The sequence below is a fragment of the Urocampus carinirostris genome, chromosome 14 (genome assembly GCF_059441175.1).
Source record: "Urocampus carinirostris isolate Australia breed hairy pipefish chromosome 14, RoL_Ucar_1.0, whole genome shotgun sequence".
Lineage (NCBI taxonomy): Eukaryota > Metazoa > Chordata > Actinopteri > Syngnathiformes > Syngnathidae > Urocampus > Urocampus carinirostris.
The window spans coordinates 893260-911364 of record NC_142362.1 but is presented as its reverse complement, the minus strand read 5'-3'; the positions used below and the strand labels follow the sequence as shown (position 1 = coordinate 911364).

At 41.7% G+C, this 18105-nt stretch overlaps 1 protein-coding gene across 5 annotated transcripts in view; it reads right to left on the bottom strand.

Annotated features, from left to right (window-relative positions):
- The window catches only part of LOC148352400 (mitogen-activated protein kinase kinase kinase kinase 4-like), an 83233-nt gene that overhangs the window by 27958 nt on the left and 37170 nt on the right, over positions 1-18105 (bottom strand). For all 5 annotated transcript variants that reach the window (XM_088353443.1, XM_088353444.1, XM_088353447.1 and 2 more), the window contains exons 5-14: positions 16861-16971; positions 16695-16785; positions 15130-15260; positions 14998-15052; positions 12845-12923; positions 12595-12770; positions 9160-9232; positions 7953-8163; positions 4791-4952; positions 4634-4720 (exon numbers count right to left, since the gene is read on the bottom strand). In XM_088353443.1, the coding sequence (XP_088209569.1) occupies positions 4634-4720; positions 4791-4952; positions 7953-8163; positions 9160-9232; positions 12595-12770; positions 12845-12923; positions 14998-15052; positions 15130-15260; positions 16695-16785; positions 16861-16971 (1176 nt within the window). The remainder of the gene's footprint in view (positions 1-4633; positions 4721-4790; positions 4953-7952; positions 8164-9159; positions 9233-12594; positions 12771-12844; positions 12924-14997; positions 15053-15129; positions 15261-16694; positions 16786-16860; positions 16972-18105) is intronic.

Below are 18105 nucleotides of genomic sequence, written 5' to 3'. Positions count from 1 at the left end.
GACCAATTTCCTCTTATGTCATCAAAGAATGTAACCCCGGCAACATCTGGAAGGAGAGTCTGGTTTTCTCCCCCAGCCGATTCCGGATGACATCACCGCCCGACCTTGGGAAAGTCTTTGCCGACCTCCGCAGGAAACGACTCCCCCGACGTCTCCAAAAATATCAAAAGTCCAGCCGGGAGGAAATAAGTTACTTTATGTTGACCTGTTTTTCCCACGTTACGCTGAAGGGTCTCGTTTCAAAAAAATAATACACTTTAACCCCTTCACGTTCCTGTCCAATGTGCCTCAAATCCCGATCCAATGCGTAGCTAAAGTCAATTGAATGCTCTTCTTGGAGAATCTGGAGGTTTTTGCTCTCTTTCGAAAGGAAACATTTTTTGTAAATATCGTTTTCACATATTTTACTTCGGCCAATGTTTAGACATTGTGAAAGAGTTGTAAATGTTTGACCTGAAGTCAATCTATGATTGTAAACACTTGCGCGTGATAATGGTGTAAAAATCGCAATTGGCTTTGCGCACGTTTATTTTGGGCTTTGATTGGAATACACACTGTAAATGAAGAAGAAATAAAATAAAGAAAAAAGAAAAGTGCTTTTACTTGCGACACACTCTTGCAAGCGCGCATTGGCGGATATGATACCAGTCTGTACACACTGTGCCGCAGAGAGGCTAGCTCCTGCAAGTGTGTAAACTTAATCTCTCTCTGTCCTTCTCGTGTCAGTGATTGAAATGATGACACCGTTCGTTTATAAGCACATTATGGATACAAATTATAGTTTTAAATAAAATCGTAATCTTAAAAAAGTCATCCTTATTTTAATGAAATGTAGCTGTAATTTGATGTCATTTTTTAAATTCTATTCTGAATATAGGACAAAGGCTCTGGCATTATTATTTTATAGATTTGATCAGATGATCAAATATTACACAGTGAAACAAAATGTTCTGAAAAATTAGCTGTTGTCTAGAGAGCGGCTTTGGTGGGTTTGTCAGGGCCAAGTCGGAGAGCCCTGGTCTGAACTCCTTCCTACAATGCCGCCTTTCTCTCTCTTCCTTAAGTTCAGAATGTTGGCTAACAAACACGAATTGCTTTAGCTATGGCTCCCCGAGGCTTGCAGAGATGCCGAAAAAGCAAAACCAGGACAAATCCTGCGTTTAGTAAGAAATTCAAAGTAGGAAAACACGTCTTTACCCTCGCTAAGGAATATAACTCTATCCCATCGATGATCCGGAAAATTATTCCAAATGAATAGGCGATTAAAGCAGCGTAATGTAAGGGCAAGACGACCCTTGTAAGTTTTAAAATGAGGTGTCCCTACCCCTCTCTGCATCCATCCACTTACTCCACTGTACCAGCTCAAGTCATGACACGCAAGGAGGTAAACAAAATTATTTTTTTCCCTATACATTCGTATCTACTTATATTGTCACATATCCATATCAATGCATAGAAGATACGAGTAAAATTTACGATATAAAATGTCATATTTGAACACTAGATTGCACTGTATTGTCTCATGCCGAGGAAAAACAGTGCCAAATGAGAACAGCGTAGCAGCAAGTTGCAAAACAAACATGGTGGCAACCTTAATTAGGGATTCAACTACGTAAAATACAGATTTCCCGACCTATAATTTTCTTTTACATAATGAACATTTTTTGTACCACTAGGCACTAAATATTACACATAGTCCATTTTTATTTATATACATTATATTTATATACATTGGAGAGAGAGAGAGAGAGAGAGAGAGTAAGAGAGTGAGAGTGTGACAGTGAGTGAGCGTGAGAGAGAGAAAGAAATATAGAGAGTGATATTGAGAAATATATATAGAAAGAGATATAGAGATAGAGATCTAGCGATATAGAGGGATATAAATAGATATACAGATAGAGATATCGAGAGATAGAGATATATAGATAGAGAGCGCGATAGAGATACAGAGATATATAGAGAGAGAGAGATTTGGAGAGAGATATAGATATAGAGAGATGGAGAGATATAGAGATATAGAGATATAGAGAGAGAGAGAGCGATAGATATATATATATATATATAGAGAGAGAGAGAGAGAGAGGGATAGAGATAGAGAGCGATATAGAGAGAGAGCGATAGAGATATACATAGAGAGATATAGATATAGAGAGAGAGAGATATAGAGAAAGATGTAGAGAGATATAGAGAGAGAGCGAAAGAGATATATATAGAGAGATATAGAGAGAGAGAGATATGGAGGGAGATATAGATATAGAGATGGAGAGATTGATATATATATATATATATATATATATATATATATATAAATATATATATATAGGGAGAGAGATATATAGATATATAGCGAGAGATATAGAGAGTTATATATATATATATAGAGAGCGATATAGAGAGATAGAAGGATAGAGATATAGCGATAGAGAGAGATATAGAGTTATAGAGAGAGAGCGATAGAGATATACATAGAGAGATATAGAGATATATAGAGAGAGAGAGAGATATGGAGAGAGATGGAGAGATAGAGAGATGGAGAGATAGAGAGATTGAGATAGAGAATATATATAAATATATATATATATGTATATACTGGACTGTCTCAGAAAATTAGAATATTGTGATAAAGTTCTTTATTTTCTGTAATGCAATTAAAAAAACAAAAATGTCATACATTCTGGATTCATTACACATCAACTGAACTATTTCAAGCCTTTTATTATTTGAATATTGCTGATTTTGGCTTACAGCTGAAAAAAACTCAAAAATCCTATCTCAAAATATTAGAATACTTCCTCAGACCAAGTAAGAAAAAATAATTTTATAACAGCAAAACTAAATCAAACATTTGAAAATGTCCATTGATGCACTCAGTACTTGGTTGGGAATCCTTTTGCACGGATTACTGCATCAATCCGGCGTGGCATGGAGGCAATCGGCCTGTGGCATTGCTGAGGTGTTATCGATGCCCAGGATGCTTCGATAGCGGCCTTCAGCTCATTTGCATTTGTAGGTCTGGTGTCTTTCATCTTCTTCTTAACTATACCCCACAAATTCTCGATGGGGTTCAGGTCAGGGGAATTAGCAGGCCAATCAAGGACAGTGATGCCATGGTCAGTGCACCAGTTACTGGTGGTTTTGGCACTGTGGGCAGGTGCCAGATCATGCTGGAAAATGAAATCCTCATCTCCATAGAGCTTTTCAGCAGATGGAAGCATGTAGTGCTCTAAAATCTCTTGGTACACAGTTGCATTTACTCTGGACTTGATGAAACACAGTGGACCAACACCAGCAGCTGACATGGCTCCCCAAACCATTGCTGACTGTGGGAACTTCACACTGGATTTCAAGCAACTTGGATTTTGCTCTTCTCCAGCCTTTCTCCAGACTCTGGCGCCTTGACTTCCAAATGAAATGCAAAACTTGCTTTCGTCTGAAAAGAGGACTTTGGACCACTCTGCAACTGTCCAGTGCTTCTTCTCCATAGCCCAAGTCAGACGCTTCTTCCGTTGTCTTGAGTTCAGAAGTGTCTTGACCATGGGAATACGGCTATTGTAGCCCATTTCCCGGACACGTCTGTGAACTGTGGCTTTTGATACCTGGACTCCAGCTTCAGCCCACTGTCTTTGAAGCTCCCGCAAACTCTGGAAGCGGCTCTTCTTCACAATTTTGTTAAGGCTGCGGTCATCTCTCTTGGTTCCCTTCCAACAGACATTTTGTGGATATGCTTTGAAACTGCACTCTGTGAACAGCCTGCTCTTTGAGAATTTTCCTTTTGTGTCTTACCCTCCTGATGGAGGGTATCAATGATGGTCCTCTGGACAGCAGTCAGATCAGCAGTGATTTAGTTTACTGAACCAAGCTGAGTGTTTTTAAGGCTCAGGAAACCCTCGCAAGGTGTTTCGAGTTAATTAGATGATTCAGGTGATTAGTTGAATAGCCTACTTGTATACTTTTTCATGATATTCTAATATTTTGAGATAGGATTTTTGAGTTTTCTTAAGCTGTAAGCCAAATTCAGCAATATTAAAATAATAAAAGGCTTGAAATAGTTCAGTTGATGTGTAATGAATCCAGAATGTATGACATTTTTGTTTTTTTAATTGCATTACAGAAAATAAAGAACTTTATCACAATATTCTAATTTTCTGAGACAGTCCAGTATATATATATATCATCTCATTAGCTGCACCGCTTATCCTCAGTAGGGTCGCGGGGTGCTGGAGCCCATCCCAGCAATCATCAGGCAGGGGACACCCTGAACTGGTTGCCAGCCAAATTATATATATATATATATATATATATATATATAGATAGATAGATAATTAGAGAGAGAGAGAGAGAGAGAGAGAGAGTGAGAGAGAGAGAGAGAGTTATATATATATATATATATATATATATATATATATAGAGAGAGAGAGAGATAGAAGGATATAGAGATAGAGAGATAGAGAATTTGAATGCTTTTACCTGGGGTATAAGGAGTTTGGAATGCATTAGCTAATGACCAAAGGTTCCTATCCTCAACAATTTGACCTACGAATGGAATCACGTCATGACCGAAGGTCTACCGTAGAAGGTTTCAAAAAGGGAAAAAAATGGCATCGGGACAATTTTTCAAAACCAGGAGACTCACCAGCAGCATGGCCTGTTCGTGTAGGAGCTGCTGTTGCAAAATCTCCAAGTGCCTCTGCTCTTCTTCCAGCTGCCGCCTGATGTACTCCTGCCCACCGACATGACATCCTAGCTTTAGTCTACCCTGGCTAAAATAAGGTGTCCCGGTTTTTGGGTACCTGCTCCCTGTCGGCTCGCCGCTTTTCTTCCTCCGCCCTCCGCCGTTCGTCCTCCTCTTTGCGGCGACGCTCCAACTCGTCGGCGCGACGCTTCTCGTCCTGCTCCCGTCGCCGCTGCTCCCGCTCCTGCTGACGCCGCATCTCGCGTTCTCGCCGTTGTTGCTGGCGGGAGATGGAATCAAACGGGTGAAAAAGGGTTTTGCCGGCTCAGTGGGTGGTGAAAAGTCGTGATGGCAAAATGAAGCCCCATGAAGCAGTGAAGCCCTGCAGGGAAATGCTTCACGCGCACATCGGGGCTTCAAATTCATTCGTTTCAATCATGCTCGTAATACCAAAAATATGTATTTTGTCTGTACAGCCTTTTGAGATTTCTTGTGTTTAAGGGCCAAACAAACAAAAATGATTCGACTTGCTTCAAAGTGGTGTATTGACCCTTTCCCGGCAGAACGAGAGCCATGACGGACGGCAATAAACACTTGACCGCATGGCAGTTGAGTTGAAAAAAATACCAATTACCACCACAGAAGAATAGAACCACAACTTTTTATTGTGGTGATATTTTTCTGTGCCTCAGGAAAAAACAACGGATTATTGCACAGATATCGGTATTGACTTTTTTTTCGATTATTATTAAGTCATAGATGCAGCCCCCTGAAACTTTTTCTCTTCTGCTCCTGCAAACCGTCTTCTCTTCGCTACCCATCCCCCGCCTTCTGATTGGATAAGCGACCGGGGGCGAAGCCCATAAAGCAGGAACATTGAGATAATAGCTCTGCAAACTAACTTGCCCTGACATGCCTGTGTCAGCGATATAAAAGTTTGTTTGGCATTGAGATTTTAAAGAGTGTAGTTAACTTGTATCAGGAGACTGACATATTATCTCCAGTTATAAGATGAGTTTGTCAATCAGGTGTTTGTGACTGAGAGAGAGCAGAAAAAGAATGCGAAAGTGGACTGCTGAGTGATTAGCTGTTACCATAACATGAGTTTGTCAATTTGGCTCTAAAACAGAGGTTTTTCAAGAACTTTTCAATTTGCCAGCTTTTGTTTTAAGTTAATTTAGGTCATGTTGGTTGCATTGACACTTTTATCCATTTATTGTAAAAAACAGTCAGTGATCTAGTCAAGTTTTATGTACCTTTCTACGAGTGGCTGCTCATTTTATTTCCTGCACGGTTAGTTTCTGGTTTAAGTAAAAGATAACTCATGTTAGTTGTGTTGAAATACTTATCTATTGACTGTAAAAGGTTTCAGAGAGCTATTAACGTTTGTTTTTTAATTTGTAACAAACATTCTTTGTTTCTTTTTCATTATTAAAAAAAAAAAAACATGCCGATTTTTAAGGTTTTACACAAATGACTATCGGCTCCAAATATCGGTTACCGGGCTCTTCTAAATACTAATAATCGGTATCCGCCCTGAAAACCCCATATCGGTTGATTGCTAGTTTTTAGCCCGGTGTGGCACTTTATTGTATCCTTTTGATGAAGACGGCAATGTTTACCGCCAAAACACACGGAGGGACTTGCAGCTCTCAATTTATATTCCAGAATTTGCATTTTTACAAGGTACGTTTGATGTATTTTTGATCAGTTTAATGCTAAGTAGGTACGAGTGTCGTGGCCAACTCCGACTCGCCCGCAGAAGAATCCCACCCCCTACAACGCAAATCCGTCCTTTCCTATGCTTCAGTTACAATCTATTTGAGATCCCTTGATAGAAAACAGATTAGCATACCCAGCTAACATTAGTGTCTCACCTTTGCCATTATAAGGTACCTCACCCTGTCGGCGCAACAACGCGTACTTGTAACCCAACCAGCTACGAAGCATCCAGAATCATATAAGCTTTTAGATCAGCACTGGTGTATGGGGATACTCCATTTACAATAAAGTGCCACAGGTGGTGTGGACTAAAGTCAGGTAAACTGTATGATTTGTTTAGATGTGTGAATATGTCAGGAGGAAGAAGGATCCCTAGTGTCTCTTACTAGCCTCGGGATTTCAGCCATCGAACCTCACCCTACCAGTATGGGCCCCTTAAATAAGGAAGCACTGAAATAACAACAACTGCAGAACAAAACTTAAAAATGTGAAGTAAAATTAAATTATGCTACAAGAAAAGTTTGGAAGTTAAACATATCATCAAGTAAAGTCTGTTTAAAGCCATATTAAAGAGTGGGTCTTGAACCCCCTCTTAAAAATATCAAGGGTCCCCCTTAGTCCTTAATCCCTACAGCAGTCCATTCCATAGATGAGGACCAGAGTGGCTGAATGGTTCTTCACCATTGGTCTGTTTTGGTCCTCACACTAAGAACAGTCAACAAGTCGCTGCCAGAGGGCCGATATCATTAAAGCAAATCAGACAGATAGGACGGCCCAAGACCATTAAGACAATTAAAAACGAGTAAAAGCCGCTTTAAATTGATCCTGAAACGAACAGGCAGCTAATGCAGCGATTTTAAAATTGATGTCATGTGATCCCTCCTCCCAGCTTTTTATAGTAGCCGCAAGCTGGCAATGTTCTTTTTGGGAAGACCAGAGAGCAGGGCATTACAATAATCCAAACAAGACGATATAGAAGCATACGGTAACACCTCAGTGTTTGCAAGAGGTTGCCTAGCCATATTCTGGAGATGATAAAACCCAATTTGTAAAATATTTTCAATATGTGTAATAAAATAGAGCTCAGAGTTGAAAAGAACGCCCACATTTTGAACGCAATCTGAAGGTCTAAAATATCGGTAGTTTTGGAAAAAAACGTTTCTTTGTCTGACTTTCAGGGCCAATAACAAAGACTGCTGCATTTGCCCTGAGTAAGCTGTTAAATGTCTCTGGCATACATGTTTTAATATCTAAAATGCATTTTGAAAGTGTATTCATTAGACGTGTGTCATCAAGAAACATGGCAATGTACAGCTGAGTATTGTGAGCGTAACTATGGAAAGGGACTCAACGTCTCAGAGGGGAAGCATACATGGATTAAAAAGTACTGGCCCTAGAATTGAACCTTGGGGAACCCCACATGTAACTTCTTAGGTTACATGCATTTATACCTACTAAAAAAATGTCGGTCTGTAAAGTTCGGAATAAAACCAGTTCAAATACAATGAAGAAAACATGTTAATGTCCCACGACTACAAAAGTGTCCTGCACCACCGACCTCTTCCAAGCGCCGCCGCTGCTCCTTTTGTTGCTCGATGCGCTTCTGCCGCTCCGCCAGCAGCTGGCGCTTGTATTCCTCTTGCTCGCGGAGCTGCTGCTCCTGTAGGAGCTGCTGGCGGCGCAGGGCCTCCGAGCGCTCCTTGTTCTCCTGCTGCAGACGGATAAAGTCCCGACGCAGCGTGGATTCTCCCGGGACGTTGACGATGGAACTGCAAGGACACGGCAATGCATGAGAACGTTTTCAATGGATCACCGGTCATAACCGTTGTTGAGATGTGATACTCAATTGAAGAACATCGGTAGACGACGATCTCGGAAAGTTCCGATTAAATACCCAAAATGATCACGCTAACGTGGAGCTACCCGGCTACAGCGCTGTTAGAGATAAGAAAGCCTACGGGAAGTGGAGAGGAGGTGGACTCGCTATCTACGTGAATCGAGGTGGTGTAACCCTGGGCACAAAGATTTCCATTTGCTGCAGGGATGTCCAACTTTTGGTCTAGCGTGTGACGTCATCAGGGTTGGGTAGGGTTACTTTAACTGGATTACTTTCAATTACTTTTTGTTTACTCCAATACCAAATATGCTAATAAAAGACAAAAGAAATTAAATATGAGTAAAATGACAACATTTTGTGCAGGCTTGGGGAGTAACGGAAAACACGGAACGGCAAAAATGATGTTGGCAAGCTGTTTGGATTGATTTTCATTTTGTTCTGTGTATGTTAGTTTTGCCGGAGATCAAAAGCCAGGAGAGAAAGCTTACCACGTGTTGTGAGTCATCATTTTGTTCATATTTAGTTTCTTTTGTCTTTTATTAGCATATTTGGTATTGGAGTAATCCAAAAGTAATCGAAAGTAATCCAGTTAAAGTAACCCTACCCAACCCTGGACGTCATTCCCTCTGCTGTTGCTAAACTACAACACAGCATCCTGAGGCCATCCTGTTAATCTGTTAATAATCAACAAAGGATACTGCTGGAAGTGTGAATTTCCCTACGAATAAAGTATCTATCTATCCATCTTAAGCCAAAGAGGAAATTGTGTCACCCAATTAGCCACATTGCTAACAGGAGTGGCTAGAGAAGGACACAGTGGAATTCATTAGAAGATGCCGGAACAATGGGACTCAGCGACCATCACAATCAGGGCTAAACTGTGTGCTAAAAGCAGCAGCTGGAAAAGCTCAATTTCCACGCGTTTTACCTCGGCTCTCCTTCTTGCTCTGACGATTCCTCTTCCTCTTCTTCACTCCCGCTATACTCGTATTCCGTCTCATCTGTGGAAGAAGCGTGACTTTGTTTACATGCGGGCTAGAATCCCATTGGATTTCTGGAGCGACTCCAAAGGACGGTTTACGTGCCGAGAGACAAACCATATACGTGATCTTTGTGTTTATTCCGATTAAAACCTTCGCTATATATGGGAGGATACAGCAGTGAGTGACAGGGTTGGGTTACTTTAACAATGTAATCAGATAGAGTTACTAGTTACCAGTTGAAAAATGTCATCAGCAACATAATCCCAATACTAGAATATTGAAGTCATGTAACTGGATTACTTTCAAGTCTGTTAGTGTGACACCTTGACTGCAGAATGGAGTCAAGACTTTTGTTCCTGGTCGCTTATCCAATATTTCTTGTGAAGCATCAACAATAAGTGGGACACAATCACGAAGTGGAACACACTTGATTGGATATTTTAAACAGTTTTTAACAAATAAAAAACGAAAAAGTAGATGTGCAAAATGATTCAGCCCTATTGAGTTAATACTTTGTAGCGGTACCTTTTGCTGCGATGCCAGTTGCAAGTCCCTCGGGGTATGTCTCTATCCGTTTTGCACATGGACAAAACGGATATTTGGGCCCATTCCTCCTTGCAAAATAGCTCGAGTTCAGTGAGGTTGGATGGAAAGCGTTCGTCAACAGTTTTCAGTTCTTTCCACAGATACTCAATTGGATTGGGGTCTGGAATTTGACTTGGCCATTCTAACCCCTATGTTTTTGGGTGAACTATTCCATTGTAGCTTTTGCTTTATGTTTCGGATGATTGTCTTGTTGGAAGACAAATCCCCGTCCCAGTCTCAGGTCTTTTGCGGAATCCATCAGATTTTCTTCCAGAATGGTCCTGTATTCGGCTCCATCCATCTTATCCATTTTAACCATCTTCCCTGTCCCTGAAGAAGAAAACCATGATGCTGCCACCCCCATGTTTGACTGTGGGGATGGTGTGTTGAGGGTGATGAGCTGTGTTGCTTTTACGCCAATCACGTCTTGCATTGTTGCCAAAAGGTTCGATTTTGACCTCATCTGACCAGAGCACCTTCTTCCACAGGTTTGGTGTGTATCCCAAGTGGCTTGCGGCAAACTTTAAATTACACTTTTTATGGATATCTTTAAGAAATGGCTTCCTTCTTGCCACTCTTCCATAAAAGCCAGACTGATTGTTGTCCTATTGACAGATTCTCCCACCTGAGCTGTAGACCTCTGCAGTTCATCCAGAGTGATCATGGGCCTCTTGGCTGCATCTCTGATCAGTTTTCTCCTTGGATGAGCTGGAAGTCTAGGGGGACAGCCCGATCTTGGTCGATTGGCAGTGGTCTGATACTCCTTCCATTTCAATATTATCGCTTGCACAGTGCTCCTTGGGATGTTTAAAGCTTGGGAACTCTTTTGTATCCAAATCCAGCTTTAAACTTCTCCAAAACAGTATCTCGGACCTGCCTGGCGTGTTCCTCGTTCTTCATGATGCTCTCTGCGCTTTAAACAGACCTGAGACGATCACAGTGCAGGTGCATTTATACAGACTCGATGACACACAGGCGGATTCCATTTATCATCGTTAGTCATTTAGATCCGTATTGAATCATTCAGAGATCCTCACTGAACTTCTGGACAGAGTTTGCTGCACTGAAAGTAAAGGGGCTGAATCATTTTGCACACAGACTTTTTCGTGGGGTTTTTTTTTGTAAAAAAAGTTGAAAATATCCAATAAAGTGCGTTCCAGTTCATGATTGTGTCCCACTTATTGTTAATTCTTCACAAGAAGTTACAATTTTATATCTTGATGTTTGAAGTTTGAAATGGAGCAAAAGGTCACAAAGTTTAAGGGGGACAAATAGTTTCACAAGCCACTGTATACTGGACCGAACCGTTCACATTATAAGCGGTACGTCAGCTAGGCGGGCACTAGACTCGACTCAGACCGAGAATTCTGTGGCATTTCGACTTTCCACGTGCCAACATCGGCTCCACGTGGATCAAAACAGTAAATATTTGTGCATGTTCGTGACACTGCTATCGTGGGATGTATCAGAAGTGGGCAGGAGGAGGAGGACAGGAAATGGATTCCGGAGCGACGCTAACCACCTGAACCTGAACACCACCAAGACCAGGGAGATGGTGGTGGACTTCAGGAGAACTAGAACTCACCTGGAACCTGGAACTATCAAAGGAGAATGTGTAGAATTTGTCCAGACCTACATATACCTGGGTGTGCAGCTGGACAATAAACTAGATTGGACTGCCAATACAGAAGCTCTATGCAGGAAAGGACAAAGCCGACTGTACTTCCTCAGAAGGCTGGCGTCCTTCAACATCTGCAAAAAGATCCTGCAAATGTTCTATGAGACTGTGTGGTAAGCACCCTCTTCTACGAGGCAGCGCTAGGAAGAAGGATGCCTCTCGTCTTAATAAACTGGTGAGGAAGGCGGGCTTTGTTGTGGGCACAGAACTGGGCAGCCTGACAACTGAAGCTGAGAGACGGGCACTGAACAAGCTGAGGTCAATCATGGACAATTCATGACATCCCATACACAGCATCATCTCAAAACGGAAGAGCAGCTTCAGCGACAGACAGCTGTCACAGTCTTGTTCCACGGACAGACTGAGGAGATCATTTCTTCCTCATGTCATGAGGCTCTTGAACTCCACCCAGGGGAGTAAAAGCCCACTATAAACCCCACCCTCACATTGGCATACAGGGTTGGGTAGGGTTACTTTAACTGGATTACTTTCAATTACTTTCGGATGACTCCAATACCAAATATGCTAATAAAAGACAAAAGAAACTAAATATGAATAAAATAACTCAATTTTGTGCAGGCTCGGGGAGTAACGGAATACACGGAACGGCAAAAATGATGTTGGCAAGCTGTTTGGATTTATTTTAATTTTGTTTCTGTCGCATTTGATGTTCGTTTTGCCGGAGATCAAAGAGATCAAAGCCGGGAGAGAAAGCTTACCACGTGTTGTGAGTCATCATTTTATTCATATTTAGTTTCTTTTGTCTTTTATTAGCAGATTTGCTATTGGAGTCATCCAAAAGTCATTGAAAGTAATCCAGTTCAAGTAACCCTACCCATCCCTGTTTGCATATGACCCTATTTTTATGACAGTGTGTATTTTCCGTAGCACTATTTAAATACTCTATAACAACACGTTATATTGGGTATTTCTGTATTCTATTTTATTATTATTTTATTTTTCAACAGAAGGATACTGCTGGAAGTGTCAATTTCCCTACGGGGATGAATAAAGTATCCATCTATCTCTATCTATGTTCGGGGCCAGACGTATTCAGGAAAAGAGCCCTGTATAGGGTTCCCGACCCCTGCCTTAAAGGCGCAGCGTAAAAGCTCACCCTTTTCTCCTCTCTTCTTCTTGGTCCGATCGATGTGGTCCTTGAGCTGAATTCGGACTTGCCGCTCGTTGGGCTGGTCCCTGATGAAGGGGTGCTTCAACAGTTGCTCGGTGGGCGGCCGCTGCGTGTAGTTTTTCACCAGGCAGCCTTCGATGAAACTGAAGAACTTTTTGGACCTGTGAGCAGCGTCCTTCACTTCAAATGTTTCATCTCGATTGGATTAAATCAAAGAAAATGAAAAGGTCGGCACCATTTTTTGGACTTGAGTCGAGGAGGTGGATTTCTGGGGATGAGAAAGAGCGCTCTCATGGGATGCATGTCGCACAAGGCTGTGAAAGAACACAAAAGAAAATAATGCAACAGTTCAAGACAAGTCTTGCTCCAGAGTATGCTCTACAGTAGACCAGGTCTTAGGGCATTTTCACTTCCTGGTCAGGAATAGGAGATTTTTTTGGGGCCCCTTGTGCTGCAGTTTTCCTACTACAGTATTTTCCGGACTACACGAGCCAAAAAATGCATAATTAAGAAGGAAAAACCATGTGTAAGTCGCACTCGGGGTTTTTTCGGGAGAACTTAATCTGATAAAATAATTTTGCCAAAAACATACACGTCATCTTACAAGGCAATTTTAAATAAGAATAAAATATATATATACTAACGTTACACGTACTTGCATATCTTAAGGTACAAAGCGTGACGTAACATAGTAAGTTATTGAGATAGTTAGCATAAAGAACATGCTAACGATCATCTTCACTCCAAATCACTAAATCCAATCAAATCGTCATCGTTGGTGTCATTTTTACCCGTAGACCACTCCCTGATAGAGCTAGACCAGGGGTGGCCAACCCGGTCCTCAAGAGCCGCATGTCCTGCATGTTTTGGAGGTTTCTCAGTTGATGCAAATTTTAAGATTGTTTGCAAAGTGTGCGGGAGCTTGATAATGACCCAGGTGATTGGGATCACCTGTATTTGAACAGAGAAACTCCAAAAACATGCAGGACATGCGGCTCTTGAGGACCGGGTTGGCCACCCCTGAGCTAGACGATGCGCCGGCTGTCATGATTACTGATGCGGGGCACCTATGGCTGCTTCGTTGGCGCCAAAAGCCGTGGACGCTGATTGGCCCCCGCCTTTCTGTCAACATTTGTCGGATCGTCTACAAACCTTTGCTACACGCTAGGCAAACTTTTGTGACTCCTAACTCTATCCTAGCCTGTTTCCTGCCTGATACCTGTTGCCGACCTCTTTTCTGGGCCCGTTTTTGTTTTCCTCCCCCGTCCTGGCCATCGACCTGTTTTTTCTCGTTGTCAACGACTACCTTCGCTCGACACGGAAGCGCCACTTCCGCGTTCCTGCTATCTGCCACCCGTGACCGACGATCATCGGATTGTGGATGCAAGTCCTGCTCTCCTTCTTAATAAAAGACGAGTAAAACGAACGCAATTGGGTCCTGTCTCTGTTCCTGGTCTGTGACACCAGCTTCCTTTTTCCGACGTCGCGGTCAAAGTTGAAATGATCAACACAGGCCTGGAGCGCCCTCTTGCAGTTTAGTGTGAAAATAACATGTGACATGAAATACCCGTAATTAAAATGTATCAGTCGTGCCAAAGTGTAAGTCGCAACCTTGGACAAACGATGAAAAAAACTGCGACTTACAGTCCGGAAAATGGGGTATACATCATGTACTGTATTAACATCAAATGCATCAAAGGCGGTGTTTTTCATTCTGTTTGACAACTATACTTTGGATGACTTTCTATCCTATGGTTATGGGTTTTAACGCACAAAAATGCGTTTATTCGAGGAATCAACTCCTCGTCCTGAAGAATTCTGGCGTGATGAGGGGGCCCTATCGTGGCTGCAGAGCCGGAGCTAAGGCTAAGCGGCTAGTGGCGTTATAAGCCTTCGGTACCGTCCGTAATCATGGGAAATGTGAACTCTCTACCAAATAAGACCGAGGAACTGGCTCTGCTGGTGGAAAACATCAAAGCGTACAGGGAGTGCAGTTTGCTGTCTTTTACGGAAACGTGGCTCACGTCTAGCATCCCGGACGCTAACGTGGAGCTACCCGGCTTCAGCGCTGTTAGACAGAGACACGAAAGCTTGCGGGAAGCTGAGAGGAGGCGGACTCGCTATCTACGTGAAACCCGAGGTGGTGTCACCCTGGACACAAAGATTTTCATCTGCTGCAGGGACGTCGAACTTTTGGCCTAGCGTGTGCTGCATCCTCTCCGCTGTTGCTAAGCTACAACACAGCACCCCGAGGGCATCCTGTTAATCTGTTAATAAACAACAAAAGGATACTGCTGGAAGTGTGACTTTCCCTACGGGGATGAATAAAGTATCTATCTAACTAGCAATGGGTCCCAAAACTGGCAGTATACATAATCAATAACTTACGTGGTGCTCCTTCAGCCATTTCGATGGCGGTTATTCCGCATGACCAAAGGTCGCTCTAGACCGAGGAAGAGGGGGAAAAAAATACATCACAAAAAGGTGCGTCAATGGGGGGTCTATTGCGGGCACGCGTACCCGGTAGTCATAAGTAGCGTCCGGGTTTTCGTCACAAGCGATGACTTCGGGAGCCATCCAATATGGCGTCCCGATGAAGGTGTTCCGGCGGCCCACCGTTCGGTCCAACTGGGCGCTAACTCCAAAGTCCACTGACGAGGAATCAAGACAGAGGTCAGAATTTTGTCACGATGGTGTTTAAATACGAAATGTAGTTGTGGTTGACTACACGGTTATGAATGAATGAAAACTTGATTTTGAACATTCAAATAAAAACAATAACTCAACAACCAAATAACGTTACATAATATGTTGGAAAAGGGGTAGTCAAAAGCAAATGCTTCTATTCCCTACCCCTTCATCTTCTCTCTTAAATACAGCAATGATAATAACAACAATAGAAATAATATTAATAAAAACAGTTATGATATAACAATAGCAACAATAACAACAAAGTTAACCAGAGTTCTAGACGCACTATTCCCAATCTCCCGTATCACCCATTTTCTTCATCTCTGTATTCCGCCAGGAATGTTTTTTGTATTTAAATTTGAACAAGTGAATAGTTGGACATTGTTTGATCTGGTTTTGTAAATTGTTCCAAAGTTTGACTCCGCACACAGACACACACATACTTTTCCTGGTGGTTCTCACCTTTGGGATTTTGAATTTACGACAGCCCCTTAAGTTATCATTTCACTCTTTCCGAATGAATCATTTTGGGATGTTGTTTTTGTTGACCTTGAATATCTCATCTCATTTTAATCATTTGGACTGCAGGAATAAAATATGAGTATGATCAAGATATGGTTCTAATTGCACGTTTTTGGGAGGATAAAAAAGGAACTTGTGTAATAATTGCCCCAGACTTCTGCACAGTATGTTCAGTATGGCAGAACGAGAGAACAATATCATCAATACAATGCATTATAGCATTATACAATGCGGCAGTAGCTCAGGAGGTAGAGCGCTCGTCTTGGGATCAAGGGATCCCAGTTCGAATCCCGGCTTGTCCGTGTTACATGTCGAAGTGTCCTTGGGTAAAACACTGAACCCCTAATACCCCCAATAAGCAGGTTAGCGCCTTACATGGCTGCAAGGCCGCTATTGGGAAATGTGGAGCACATTGTAAAGCGCTTTGGGAAGTCATTGACTTGAAAAGCGCTATAGAAATGCAAAAATGCAAATCATTAATTTGGCTTTATTCATGATTGAAATGTTTTTAGATACTTTAGTTTGTATGTGTCTGATGTGCATTTTCCAGCTTCAATTATTGTCAATTATGACCTCTAAAAACTGAATTTCTGATACAGCGTCTATTGCAGCACCATCCATTTTGACTTCTAAATCTTAATTTGCCTTGCGATGACCAAAGAATATGACTTTGGTTTTATTTCAATTTAAAGATCATTTATTGATATCCACCCATACTTTTAGGGGAATTCATTCACGATGAATGCAGGTTACCAAATCAATACAGTTATCATTTGAATAGAAAATGCAAATATGACTATTTTTAATAGTTTTGAAACTTTAAAAATGTATAGTTAGGAGAAAAGAGAAAATCTTGATTGATCTTTCCACACCTAGCTTGACTTCGGCGTTCTCCGTCAACAGCACGTTTTGGCCCTTAATGTCGCGATGGATGACGTGATGGGCGTGAAGGTGAGCTAATCCCTGAAACGAGAGGAACAATGTGAGGAACGAGCAAAAAATGGAGGCAAAAATGGAGGCGGTCGAGCATTTCCTTACCCTGAGGATCTCCCTGGAGATGTAAGCGATCCAGTCCTCCTTCAGTGTGTTGCCTTTGGTGTTCTTCACCAAGTCGGTGATGGAACCGGCCCCGCAGAACTCCATCACCAGCTGCAGAAACCAATTGGACTCGTGAGGCGGTGTCACGGCAAGGGGACAAAACTAGTTGCAATTGGGTCATTGTGATTTTCTGGTAAAATGTTTTTTAGTGGTTGACTGAGTCCAATTCTCTCTTGTGTTTTTTCCTATATTAACCTTTCCTTTTTTAATTTTCTTTCCTTCCTTTATTTTTATCTTGCCTCTCCTTCGCTTTCTTAACTGTTCTCTGTCCCTTTATGTTTCTCTCTTTCGCCCCTTTTTTCTTTAATTCTCTTTTTATCTTCTCTCCTCTTTTGATCTTTCTCTTCCTCCTTTTCTTTATCTCTTTCCGTCTATATCTTTCTCTCTGTCCTTCTCTTTTCCTCTTTCCTTTCTCTCTCAGGCGGTTAAGTAATCCGTGACTAATATATATATATTTAACTTGTTTGGAAGGTATTTTGTTTAGAAGTTATTACAAAATCTATGTCTGGATGCCAATCGAACAAATGTATTCCAGTTGTTTTTTTGACTTTGATCACGAAAATGAAGTCGTTGTCTTGCTGCTTGCATATATTTTCTCCTTATTTCAGTGTTACCATCTACGATCGCAACTACTTGGCTTCTTTGCGGATTTTGCATTGTCTTCTGCGTTCTGATTGGCTGAACAGTCGCCCCACCCCTTTTCTGCCTGTGTCTACCTGTGCGTCAGTCACGTTTCTGTCTAAGTTGTTGACGTACTTAAAACAGCTCTACCGACATCTGTGTATTATTTACCCTCATGTAGGTTTTAGATCAGGGCATGGTGTCATAATAGTCTATAGTTTGCAATAGTCTTTGATATGTGCAGCGCTTCGAGACTCTTTGTGATTAAGGGCCAAACAAATAAACAGGACTTGACTTGACTAGTGGTTGACTAAGACAAATTCTCTCTGTGTCGCTCTCTCTCTCTCATTTACCTATCTTACTTATGGTTTTTCTTTTATCAACTGTTTTTTTTTTCATTTTCTTTCCTTCCTTTGCTTTTCTTAAGGGACAAAGAACACTTGTTTCTCTTTTTCTTTCTTTTTATCTTCCTCTCCTACTCTTTCACCCTCTCTTTTCCTCCTTTTCTCTATCTCTTTCTCTCTCTATCTTTCTCTCTGTCTTTCTCTTTTTCTTTTTCCTTTC